This window comes from Desmodus rotundus, chromosome 9 (genome assembly GCF_022682495.2).
Source record: "Desmodus rotundus isolate HL8 chromosome 9, HLdesRot8A.1, whole genome shotgun sequence".
NCBI lineage: Eukaryota > Metazoa > Chordata > Mammalia > Chiroptera > Phyllostomidae > Desmodus > Desmodus rotundus.
The window spans coordinates 86,672,691-86,685,676 of record NC_071395.1 but is presented as its reverse complement, the minus strand read 5'-3'; the positions used below and the strand labels follow the sequence as shown (position 1 = coordinate 86,685,676).

The 12,986-nt window shown below is 40.8% G+C and overlaps 1 protein-coding gene and 1 pseudogene across 6 annotated transcripts in view; both read right to left on the bottom strand.

Annotated features, from left to right (window-relative positions):
* Positions 1 to 12,986, bottom strand: part of ABCA6 (ATP binding cassette subfamily A member 6) — a 52,977-nt gene that overhangs the window by 9,359 nt on the left and 30,632 nt on the right. For all 6 annotated transcript variants that reach the window (XM_045182473.3, XM_045182472.3, XM_045182468.3 and 3 more), the window contains 8 exons: positions 12,354 to 12,491; positions 9,872 to 9,979; positions 8,778 to 8,951; positions 8,436 to 8,549; positions 3,904 to 4,023; positions 2,603 to 2,680; positions 1,020 to 1,111; positions 200 to 320 (listed from right to left, as the gene is read on the bottom strand). In XM_045182473.3, the coding sequence (XP_045038408.2) occupies positions 200 to 320; positions 1,020 to 1,111; positions 2,603 to 2,680; positions 3,904 to 4,023; positions 8,436 to 8,549; positions 8,778 to 8,951; positions 9,872 to 9,979; positions 12,354 to 12,491 (945 nt within the window). The remainder of the gene's footprint in view (positions 1 to 199; positions 321 to 1,019; positions 1,112 to 2,602; positions 2,681 to 3,903; positions 4,024 to 8,435; positions 8,550 to 8,777; positions 8,952 to 9,871; positions 9,980 to 12,353; positions 12,492 to 12,986) is intronic.
* Positions 6,285 to 8,320, bottom strand: LOC139440284 (protein transport protein Sec24A-like; annotated as a pseudogene).

Sequence of the window (12,986 nt, the reverse complement as noted above, 5' to 3'; positions counted from 1 at the left end):
TCCAAAGGAGCAGAGAGCCATTATGCTTTGTGTGCTTCTTAGAGCTTCCAGGACACCCCAAAGAAGTGCCTACATATTAAAGAATTATGGAAATGCACCAAAGGCCAAATTCTCAAGGTGAAAACCACCACATCAACGTCTGTTATTGATACTTCCTGGATAGTTCCGTTAACATGCCCTTCGCCACTTGCTTTCCTACCCCCTCCAAGTCCGAAGTGGTCAGGGCGGTCGCTGTTCTCATTCTCTCGGCTTGAACATCTTCGTCTTCATCGACAGGTTCCTCTGCACACGGCTGGGCCTCTCTTCTCTGGGGGGAACTTCTGTGGAGAACATGAAAACGTATGTCACGTGATCGTTCTCATTGTCAAAGGTGGATCAAATATCAGCCCCCTGGTGATTTTACCATTGTCCCTTTCTTTCAGTCAGTTGCTGCTGCTGCTGCTGATGGCCCTGTGACCGCTGCTTCTGCGTCTGCCCCAAATTCCCACCCTCATAGCCAGAATCCCTTTTGCAGTGTGGTTCTCATTCTTTTAGTTAGTATCCTTGACATTTTCCAATCTGCTGGCAAGTGTTACTGCTTCTTTAAAAATCAGGTCACCCACATATCCTCTGTTTATTCTGAGCCCATCTAATTGACCCAACGTTTGCCTTAGTATCTCTTGTCATTCACCCTTTCTGGAGTCCTCCCCCCCGCCACTTGTGAAGCTCTCAGAACTATGTTGCTCAACCAATTCCACCCCATCTCCTCTGTTCTGGGATGTGTCACCATCTTGGGTTGCAGAATGGCACACTGGAGCGCTCGTTAAATCTGAGGCACTGAAAGCTTCCCTCAGCAGGGTAGTGTGGAGCTCTGCCTGGGAGCCCTGTCTCAGCAGGGAGCCAGCAGCCCGCTGACTGTCATGGAAACCAGCGCGCTGTCCACATCGTAAAGAAAAGTCTGCGTCAACGGGCTGACAGTACAGCCACTAGCTGGGAGTATCCAAGCGCGATATGAAGTGGGAAATGAAGCTTTACCCGACCTGAAAACAGGATCCTTTTGCATTGTTTTCTGCCCATACTTTATTTCCAGGCATCTTAGAACAAAAATGAATAGCAAAGCCTGAAGGTAAGGCTAGGAGCAAAGAGAAACAGTTCTATTTAGGCATTTCGTTCACAAATATTATTTAAACATATGAATTAAATTGGTGGCCTTTTGTGTTCAGGTAAAATGGATGTGGATCATCTTACAGAGCAGGGGAGACGGCCAGCTACACAGCGATAATTTGGCTTAGTGGGCCTGGCTCCTTTCTTCTCACAGCCGCATTCAGGCTGCCAGCAAATTCTGTTTTGCCTTCAGAATTACCCAGAACCCAACTACTTCTCACCTGTATTTGTGCTGCTCCCACCCAGGCCCAGGTCGTTATCATTTCTCATTATTAAACAAAGAACAAATATAATAATATTACAATACATTTCTCCCCGGTCTCCTTCTTCTCCCGGTGCTCCAAACATCTATTCTAACACAGCCACCAGAGCTCCTCTTTTAAAACATGTCCTGACACAGCACTTTGCTGAAAACTCACCAATGACTCCTTGGTTACTCAAAGTCAAGTCAAAATCCTGAGTGACCGAGTATACTCTGTGTAATACCTTCCATCCACCCGCACGTCACCCTATTACTTCTGACCTCTGGGACCACTCTCCTCTTTGGTCACTCTGCCACAATCAGACAGGTCTCCTGCTTGACCCTGGAACAAGCCAGGGTGACTCTTGTCCCCCCTTATGGGAATGCTCTTCCCCAAGCTATCTCTTCAGCTTGCTTCCTGCCTTCCTCTGACCTTTATTTCTCAGCCAGCCCTTTCCTGACCACCCATCGGACCTGGCATACAGTATCTATTCAGTCTATTATCTGTCTTCTTTTACCAAAACGTAAACTCCACGAGGGCAGGGACTTCTCTCTGTAGTTGCTCCTATGCCTAAAGAAGTATTGATGCATTGCATTCAAAGACAGCAGCTTCCTTCAGTCTAAATATATGAACATTGTCATTTTTTCCCCTTTCATTTTAATTATTTAGCTTTTACTTTTTTACCTCGAATTCAAAGGATTTAAGTTATACTTCATCTGTATGTTTTTAAATCCTCACCAGAGGATATGACTTTTATTGATTTTAGAGAGAGAGGGAGGGAGAGAGAAACATTGATCATTTGCCTCCCATATATGTCCAGACCAAGGATGGAGCCCTCAACCTAGGAATGTGCCATTACTGGGAATCGAACCCACAGGCTCTTGGTGTACAGGGTGATGCTCCTACCAACTGAACCACCCAGGCAGGGCATATTAGATCTGTATTTTTGACAAGGTCTCTCATATTTGGAGGGGGCTGTATACATAATGAATAAATATGAAACATAATTTCACATTGAATTCTGGATTTATACCATCCATTCATGCATATAAAAATAACTCTAGGGTTGAGAATCATGTTGGGATGTAATGGCTTATTCTAAGACTAAAACACCTTTAAAGTTGGCACACTTCTGGCAAGACCAAATAGTTGTTACAGTAAATGATAACTTCCCCCCTCCTCAAGAAATAGGTGGTGAGTTAGAAAAACTTTCTTACTATTAGGCATACGAGTAAATCAATTCCACTCAGAATGTAATATTGGTCTTCACTTTCTCTTCGGTGATCAAAGATTCTCTGCAAAGGCAAAAAATAAATGGCTACATGAAAATTCATCAGCTTCACAATCTCCACTTCAATAATATGGAATTTCACATATTGAATACTTTCCCTAAGCTTGAGTCCCCTGTGTGCACTGGTGACAAGCAGTTCCCTTCTGAGACGTGAAGGGATCCCTACTCAACTCTGAATGTCTCTCTATGTTTATCTTTTCCAATTCCTCTTTTTTCTTTAATATTTTAGTTTAATGTTTGCTGAAAAGCAACTGAAAGCATAACAGAGAGAGGTGACTTCATCATGATAAGTTGTAGGCATCAACAGTATTTGTCCTACAGAGCCATCGCCAGCCTTTTCAGGGTCCTTTCCCACCCCCGTGATGACTGTTTCCACCACAATAATTAGTCCCGTTGTGTGATTCTTTCTCCATCAATTAATGCACTCAACAAGTAACTCACTACTCCTAAATAAGTGTGACGGGTCCAGAGTGATGTATTTCACTTGGCAGGTCTACTTCTATTTTAGGACAAAAATGCTTTACGAAGGAATAAATTTTCAATTCAGAATTTCAGACATTGCTCAGTCAACAGAAATGTGTTTTTACAGATGGAAGGCTTTTCCAGACCCCCAAGAACACAAACTCGGGGAAGCCCAGTTGGAAGCCCAACTTTACTTAAAGCTGCTTCATGCAAGATGATGCAGGGCCCCCGAAAGTATGTTCCTGACTCCGCTCTTCTGCTCATCGCATTGTACATTTCTGTCCATTTGAATCACATTCAGTGTATTTAATGCTTCCTGGTCTTTCCTGCTTCAATGCCACTGCTTCCCTCTACAGAACATGCTCACCTACTGCCCCGCTCTCCCACTAAGTCTTACTCTTCAGGACTGTGTTTAAACATTGCTTTTCATTAGAAGAATCCTCTGACCCTCTAGAGTTTATCAGCTGCACTTGAAACTCTGGCAAAGCTCTTTTTAATAGCTTTATTGAGGCTAAATTTTCACACCATAAAATTCACCTATTTTAAGTGTGCAATTGAAGGATTTTTAGTAAATTTACAGACTTGTGAGAGCAACACCACAATTTAACTTAAGAACATTTCCATCATATGCATTTCCTGTCACTCCCCTTCCCCACCCCAGCCTCAGAGACCCCGGAGCCTATTCTCTGTCTTTGTAGATTTGAGCAAAGCATTTTAACAGGTTACATATTCAAAATTAGTGACACGGTTGATAATATTTCTTACCTCTGTCACAAAAGCTACAAATCCATCCAAGACGAATTGGGGAATAAATATCATGCCCCAGACTGTAGCAGGTAAGTACAAATCTCTGAACATAAGGGTTTCTACCAAGCTGATTGAGCTCTACAAGGCAAGTTGAAATACATAGCATGTCAAACATATTCAGTCCATTGATATTTGAGAAAACATTTAAGATGTAGGTGTTCTTGTCCTGTGTATCAGAATTTTCCTACATGCAGATAAACCCCTTTCAGAAGGAAATGGGAAAGGATAAGCTTTTGATAGTGAGAATACTGGGACTAGTACAAATAACACCCCTTTTATTATAAAATCTTTTATTAAAAAATCATAACATGTAATTCCATAACATAACAATGTCTATCACACTCAACAGCATATGATATTTTGGGGGAAATGTTCAAACTAAAACTATAAATTATTACACTCATGTTATTACCTTCCCAGCCACACTCAAGCAGGCATCACATCTGCTGGGCCCTGTATATATCTGGCCTTATAAAAAATCTATATTGCCCCTCACCTAGACTGAAGTTTTCTAATTGTCACACTTGCTCTATTAAGTGCCCATTCCAAATATATGCTTTTTCTGAGATTATGCATTTTGATTGGAATGGACTGATTTTCTGTTAGATTTCTCGTAAATGTTAGGGTTGAGTTGAAAATAATTTAATTTTCTGCTTTAAGGATCAGTTTATTGGTCAATAAGTATGTTTGAACACTTTATTAAACCATGGCTGGGTCTTATTAATATACTAATAACACTACAACTAGTAAGTTTTAAAACTAGTAAATTACTCAGTTCATTGAATATTACGCAAATGCTAGGCATTAAGAATTTAGCGTGCATTGTGCACTTTAATCCTCACAACTCTTTCATGTAATCATGCACCCTATCCCTCCCTTCACATACGGGAACTCTAGGGTCCAGAGACATTAAATAACATCCTCAAGGCAACACAGTTAGCGAGTGACAAAGATGGAATTGAAAACTCCGGGAGAGTGTGTTTGCTAAGTCTACGTGTTAGAAAACTATACTATTTTGAGGAATTGTTACATAAAAGGGAATGTTGTATTGCTCCTAGGGGAATTTAAAGTTTGGGGGGAATGTGACATCTGAAAAACAATTGGGAAAAAAACAAATAACGTACCATCAAGTATCCAGTAAGAGCACGGTAAGCACTTTAGATGGCAGATACAAAAGACTCCTCTCATCTCGCCACCTGCACAATCTCTCTGAAAAGGTGTTGCACACCTGTCCGTGTTTACATGTTCTCTTAGTTTCCATGACATCACACTTTTACATTTTCCCCTATCTCCTTGTTTTTGATAACTGAGTCCTTTAGTCCACCTAGCTGACTCCACTTATTCTACTAGGCCTCCAAGTGTATACTTTTGTGATTCTTCCTCTTCTTCCTGTTCACCCACTGGAACCCGAGAAGATGCCGAAATGCACCGAAGGAAATGCGCTGTGGCCCGGTGTGCTAAGCCGTGTTACCATACCTCTGCCACTAGGCTGAAATATGGGCTGGCAGGATGCTTCCTCATTAGACAGGGGCCTCAGGTGCCCATGAAGTGCCACACTCTTGGGGGTACAGGAGTCCACTGGGCTTTAGAAACAAATTAACTGATGACCGTGGCCTCACTCACTGATGGGGAAACACTGCCTCTGCTTTCCCTCCAAGTATATCTAAGATCACAAAATGGCGACTGCACTGAGCATCCACAAGTGGTGCATTTTTAGACATGATCCTGTGAGTGAAAAAAAGCACCTCGGTCCTAAGGTCGGCATGGTTCACACTTACACTAACTGCATGATGAAAGATCAATTGTCATAGTGCCTACTCTCAGTACGTATTTTGAATGAAATATAAGTTCTTTTCAGCAGGCATACAGATGTTGCAGACTGCTTGAGTCTCCGTGGAGATGTACAGTTCAGCCTGCTAAAGTCCAGAGGTGGACCAACACAACTTAGCATCAGTACCGTGCACCATGCTACCATCTCTTATTTCTTGAGGTGAGGAATGACATAAGGTCGGAGACCTGTTTTGTTCCTGGGTCTGTCACTAGCTTTTGTGTGACCTTCAATAAGTTACTTAGTTATTTTCGCTCTAAATAATGAGGGAAATGATCATAGGTAATCTTGAATTTTTTTCACATCTGACACCCCAATATTCCATAAAGATGTAGTTTCTTTTCAATGGTATAAAAATGAGATAAGTAGACATGTACACTAAAATAGATAAATATCAAAAAGTAAAAATTGGAAGTTATAAACATGTATTATACTGTATATAACACTGATGCAATTTTTAAAAATTTTGAACAAAAAACTTTATTTTAAAAACTTCACTTTGTCTCTGCAACACCACCTTATTTTAATACACATAACTGAAAAAGAGTGGCAGCAAAGGAAACATGGTATTCAATCACAGAGAGATACAAGTATGTTTCAATTTGAAAAGCACAGTGTTTCAGAGTCTCATGTTTGATTCTCTGATGTGGTCCTTTATTTGCTACGGTTTGTTCCACCACAGTGAGAACATCTTAATGATCACATTTGTCCACAAACCTAACGGGAAAGGTGTTCTGCTTTATCGTGACTTTCCCAGAAATGACAAAGTCATATTTCTTCATTTGCTCATTTATGCTCTCACACCTGAGGAATTACGCAAGAGGAACTCATTATATGACACAGGTCCCATTCTGCCATCGACCATAGATTGAGGTAAATTTCTCCTATAAACTATTAGGAGAAATGGTCTCTACTCTCTAAGCCAAGAGATGAAAGCTATTGTTCTTGAATACTATGGTGTTTCAAGTTCTGGAAGGTAAGTCATGTTCTGTAGAATTGATGCACTTTGAATTCCTAGAACCTGGACATTTTTTTCCCACCCCAAACCTCACTCCAGAGCCTGCATCCACGAGAAGAGCTCCATCCCCGCTCTGCTTTCCCACTGAAAGCTGGAGGAGAAGGGGCTGATGAGGTATGGTACTACCTTGATGCCAAGCACTCCCCTATCTGAGATATTGCCAAACCCACACAAACCAGGAAGAATTGTGAGTATAAGTTAACCAGGGGCTGATTTTTCACTTGACACAAAGCAACAATACATTCATGTAGACTTCTATTTGTCCCAGTCTGGAACGGCTTCTGTTTAAGGAGAACCAACACAAGAATGGGAGAGACAAAGAAAAAGGAGTCATGACCTTAGGCTGCTGATTATTTAGGAATGAAGGGAAAGGAGCCCAATGAGTGTCTACGAGGGAACTCACAGGGATACTTCCAGCCTCCATTAGGCTGGCAGCAATGGACCCGTCAACACTCATAGTGGCAAATAACCCTGACGTTGCTTGAACATCAGCTCTGAAAAAGACTTCATTCAGAACTGAAACTACTAGAAAACACAAAGTGTGGGCCCAAATTCTTTGTTGACCTTTTGCTGGACATATACAAGAGTGCTGACTGAAACCAACTATTGGGCAGGCTCTCTTCTGCTGACATCTGTACTGCCTACCCAACACCCGGGTTTACACTGGGCACAGGCGATAAGAAGTTGACTGAATGAACGTTCCCATGCAAAGGATGAATGGAAGACTCGGTGCACCGGATTGTCATGCCAGCCTCAAAGCCAGTCTTCCAAGTGAGGTATCTCTCTAAGTCTTTCTGTAACTTCTGAACTTGCATTGGGCTGTCCTGGTGGTGGTGAGTGGGGTGCTAATAGGTACGACCCGCTGAATACCAGGAAACACAGTCTGGAGAAGCCAAATCAGAAGGGATAGGTCAACAGCTGCCTGCTGACCAGGGCAATCTAAGGCGAACTTCTTATAGAAGCGAGTGGGCGCTGTCAGATGTGTTTTCTTAGCCTGTGGCCTCTGGTTGGCTTCCTCCGGTGGTTTCAGGACTTCAACCCCAAGAGTTGGGAGCTGTGTTTGTGAGCCAGACATTCAACCACCAGGTGAGAATACCAGCTAAAATGTACCTAAACTGCTGGGATTAGGCACTCTGGGTATCCAGAGTCTTGGTAAATATCTCCATCCAAGTTTTCAGTAATCTTGGACTTTCAGTCATCTTTTATTCACGTTTATGAACAAGCGCACTGCTGAAGGTATAGAAACATCTCCAATCCCTAAAATTATTAGCATCTGAGGTTAAAATATGCTTTCTTAAAGATTGTAGAAATGGATTGTACTGTCGAATGTTATCAGGTCAATTTTTATTCTAGTGTTGCCAGGAAGCCCTGTGTGCTGACGGATTCATAAACTCAACAGTAGCCCTTTGAGCTTCAGATTTCCCGGAAGGTACTCCATGCACTCTAGTCAAAGGGTTGTACGTGAATTCTTCAGGAACATTATGGAATCGGCAACGTGTTACATTCTTTCTTCTTTCTACGGTGTAGTTTTAAGGTATTAATTTCCCCATTGTTCAGGGCAAAAGTGAATATATTTACTGTTACATTGAAAGTTTAAAACAGAACTCTATTTCTCTCTATTTGTATGTTTGTATATATACTTACAATATAGAAGCAAAATGACCAAAAGCCACTGTTTTTATTCCGCTTGCCAAAAATAAATGATATTACATATGTCAAAAAGACGAGAGAAGCTGCATAACCAAATGTAATTATAACCTAAAGATAAGACAAATAATACCAAAGTCAAAAATTAAAATATTGAGGGAAAATTTAAATTATAAATATTTTAAAACATTGTATTGAACATGCAGTTTGCATGGTTTTTTGTTTGTTTTAGTTTGGGACAAAATTAAAACAAAAATGTCTTGATTATATAAAATATCAAATGTAAATATTTACTATGCATTACCTCATAAGACAATCTTTAAGTAGTGTGGTACTTACCAAAGCAAACACAACTCGACTTGTGACGTAAATTTGTGCTATGTATGTTGTATAGAAAATTAAGTACATTAACAGAAGAATAAAAACGAAGAGGCTGATATCCACCAGGGCCTGTCCACACCAGTAGGCAGAAGGATAGAGGCCTGAAACCCATAGCTGGGCCTTAGCTCTCTTCTGATGAAAAAACACAGGACACACATAGATTAGGTTAAAGCTCAAATCCAAAAACAAACATGTTGGAAGACATGTTAAATACAGTCTAATCAAATACTTTTAAATTTTTAAATAATTTTAATTATCCATACACTCTCCAATGGAAATTCGCTAATTTCATTAAGATGACCATTTTGAAAATGAATTTTATTTCATTTTATATGTTTGAGTCACAATACCACTTTAACTTGCGCAAATAGAAAAGCAGATTTAAAGATGATCAAGAAATGAATGTCCTTCAGAAGAAATATCATTTTGTGGCCCAAAGAACAATCAATTCTCCATCATCGAAATATGCTCTGGGAGAGCTGCTGGCTGAGAATTGTGAAGGGTGACTCGCCTAAATCTCACTGGACTGTTTGACGTGGATAATGGGCGTAACCAAATACCAATATGAGAAAAAACTGTGTTCCCCACAGTAGGAAAGGGATTCAAGCCTTAAATCAGGTCTTTTTCAACATGTATGATTTCTTCTTTGTAGTTAAAGATAATATACTTGAAAGTTATAATATTCCCCGTTGAATGTTTAACTTGCATCTCTGTAAAATTATTGTACTTTTTATACTAATTTTGAAATAAAAAGTGTTTCATGGTTTCATTTTTTATTGTATTTTTCCAGTACCATTTATCCCTCTTATGTCCTCTTCCACCTCCTCCCACCCCTCCCCTCAACAGTCACCACCCTGTTGTTTGCGCCCACGAGTATTTTGTGTTTTTAGAAGTAAATTTCTGACTTGCTAGAAATAATGCTTAACTACATTATTTAAGTTAAACATATGCTTAAATGTTTTTCTCACAGGACAACATTCTGAACAAATAGCATTTAAAACACAAGTATTAAGCTCCCTGAAGTTTCTTTTTTTTCCTTCCCCATCTCTTACTTTGTAATCACTGACGCTGCTCATAGCGAAGTAAGGAGAAATACAGCTCACGATGGTGAACAAGAAGAAGGAGGCTTCTGGCAGCCCAGTCCAGGTCAATATAAAACTCTGCAAATATAAGATGCACATCAAGCGAATGAATATTTTTTTAATTAAACAAATACTAATAACCACAATGAATATGCTGTTCAAAATATGGAAAAATCAAGTTAAAAGTGTGTCTGGTTCATCAACACCTACGCATGGCGGTGGGGGCGGGTAATTGCTGATTATGAAACATGAGTTTTAAACCCTTAGAACAAAGGGGGGGAATAAAAAACAACCCAGGACCCACTTCAGGGTATATAACAAAAAGAATGGAAAGCAGGACCTGAAAGTTATCTCTGCCCACACATTTCCTAGCAGCACTATTCACAGCACCCAAGAGGGGGAAGCGGCCCAATGTCCATGGATAGACAAATGGATAAACAAAATGTGCTGCATACATACAGTTCATTTTACAGGTCATTTTACAGGTCATTATACATACAGGGTACGATTCAGCCTTTCAAAAAAAAAATCCTGGCAAATGCTACCATGTAACGAAGCTTGAGGACATTATCCAGGGAGAAAGCCAGTTACAAAAAGACAAATACTATATACTTGTCCCCTTATGAGGCATCAAAAGTAGTCAAATTTCATAGAAACAGAAAGTAACATGGTGATTGCCAGGGTCCAGGGAAAGGAGTAATGAAAAGTTTTTATTTAATGGGTGTAGGGTTTTAGTTGTACAAGATGAAAAAGTTCTGGAGGCCCGTTTTTGCAACAGTGTGAATATACTTAACACCAGTGAACTGGACACTTAAAAATGGTTAAGATGGTAAATTTCACGTTACCTGTTTTTTACCACAATACACACAAAAAATAATTAAGGAATTCTGGTCCTAGGGAAACAGATTATTCAAGCTTGAGCAGCAGGTATTTCTCAGTAAACCTAGGGATGGATACGTGGAAACTGCGGCAGCCAGCTGGATGCGCTCTGAAGCACAGACCTAAAAAGACACTCGATGCCACCGAGCCCGTCTTCCAGGAGATGCACTTTAGTCACTGCCCCCGAATCAGTGTCTGCCTGATGCTGGGCTTATGTTCAGGCAGGGAACAGGACTGCCTCAAAATCATCCCACAATTCTCAAGCTTTCCGTAAGGCTTTGGGGACTGTAGTTAGAAATTTTCCAGCGGGTGGGAAAATGTATTGCTGTCTTCATAAGAATGGCTGAAAGAAGAAAGGTTTCTGCTACTGGGGAGGCTAAGGGTGTGGCCATGGAGCCTCCAGTTCATTTTAATCTTGAACTAACATGAGGACGCAGAGGGGAGAACATCTATCTCTTTGTACTACCAGCTGCTGCCACCTTCTGGAGACTTCCCTGCAGACACCACCACTCTTGAACCTTCCCTGCTTTCAGGGACGGGTGCCTTTGGCTCACAGAGGATTATGTCGCTTGCTGACATCTCATGTATAGTCCGTCCATGTGCTCCTCTGTGTGCCCCCAGAACCACAGATGCAGTGAATCCAAAACTGAATTTGACCCCTCTGTTACAAAATGGGCTTCCCTTTTTGAAGGCTCCATTTCTCATCCTGTTTATTTCTCTTCCAACATTCTGGTTGGAAACCGTTGAAGTCAGCTTTGAGAGATTCCCTCTTGGGTATCCATTGGGCTCTAACCAGAAAACCATAACCACCTCGAGTACTTAAGTTAGAGTGAAATTAATCATGCAGTGGTTACATGGGAGGAAAGAGCAGAGAAGCCAAGGATGATGACGTGAGAAGCCACTGTCACATCCGGGGTGGAAGGTCAAAGGAAGGAATTGATGTCACTGAAGGCCAGGGTGCGAGATCCTTCTGTTGTCCTGGCTAAAAGCACTGCTTCCAATTGTCAAGCCACACTAGCGCCAGCTGACAAAGAACCCCGAAAATGCAGCCTGTGTGTAGCAGACGCCCCTGCAATGTAATTGAGTAGGCAAAGGGATTACCAGAAAGCATATAGCCCAAGAACTGGTAGACTGTCCTTCAAATGAGTCGGTCTACTAATTTAGTCAATGAAGGATGCACCTACAAATTACCTAAGATTTTCGAGATTCTGAAACAGGGTTATACGTGTTCCTGCTTTCCAATTCAGTGTATAAACACACACACACACACACACACACACACACACAGCCTCATTCTCTCTCCAGTACACTCCTGCAATCAAGTACATATCTGTTCTGAAGATTTTCTGGGAGACTATGGCACAATATGGAAAAAAATTCCCCTGTGAGAATTCTCTGATCATAGTAAAGGAAAAAAATCATATTCTGTTAGACATAATGTGCTTAAAATATAAGGACAAAATTAATTTTGGGGGGATGGAAGTCAATTAGAAATATTTAAATGCTAAAGAGGGAACATGTGGGTGGCTTGTCAAATTCCCAATTGTTCAGAAGGAGTGAAGCCAATACTTACAAAAGGATACGAGCTTCTCACGGTTCGAATCTGTTGCGTGTGGTTAAACATTTGAAGCAGCCCATTGCTGATAATGCTCATAAGAATAGGAAAACAGTGCAGTCTCTTGGTATTGCATAAAGCTGAAAATCTATAATCCTTCAAATAAACACAAACGAGATGATGTTAATTCTAAACGAAGAACAAAGAAAAAGGTTTTGTACATAAAATCGTAACAGTGCCATATTCTAGCTGTGTGACCGTCTTCAAAGTCCCCTGACTTTTCTGAGTGGCAGCATCCTCACCTGTGAAAAGGTGTTTATGATAAATAGGTTGTTATACAGTTTAAATGGGATAATGTATATTAGGCCCTAGCACAGTCAGCAATGTGAATTTTTATTAGTATTACTAATTTTAGATCATTTTGTCCTCATTTTGCTCATAAGGAATTTCAGCTGATGGAATTTAAAAGTGGCCCTGATGAGGAAACCCTGTCAGTTTGCAGTGAGCAAGCAAAGAAGCCCTGTTTTTCTGGGTGTGAGATAAGCATGGGGTTCACAAAACATTCGTAGCTACACTGCCAATGAAGCGTTTTTACACTTCCAAGGACAATGTTTATGTTCTTCATGTTTATGAAAAAGAGGCTCGATGTTG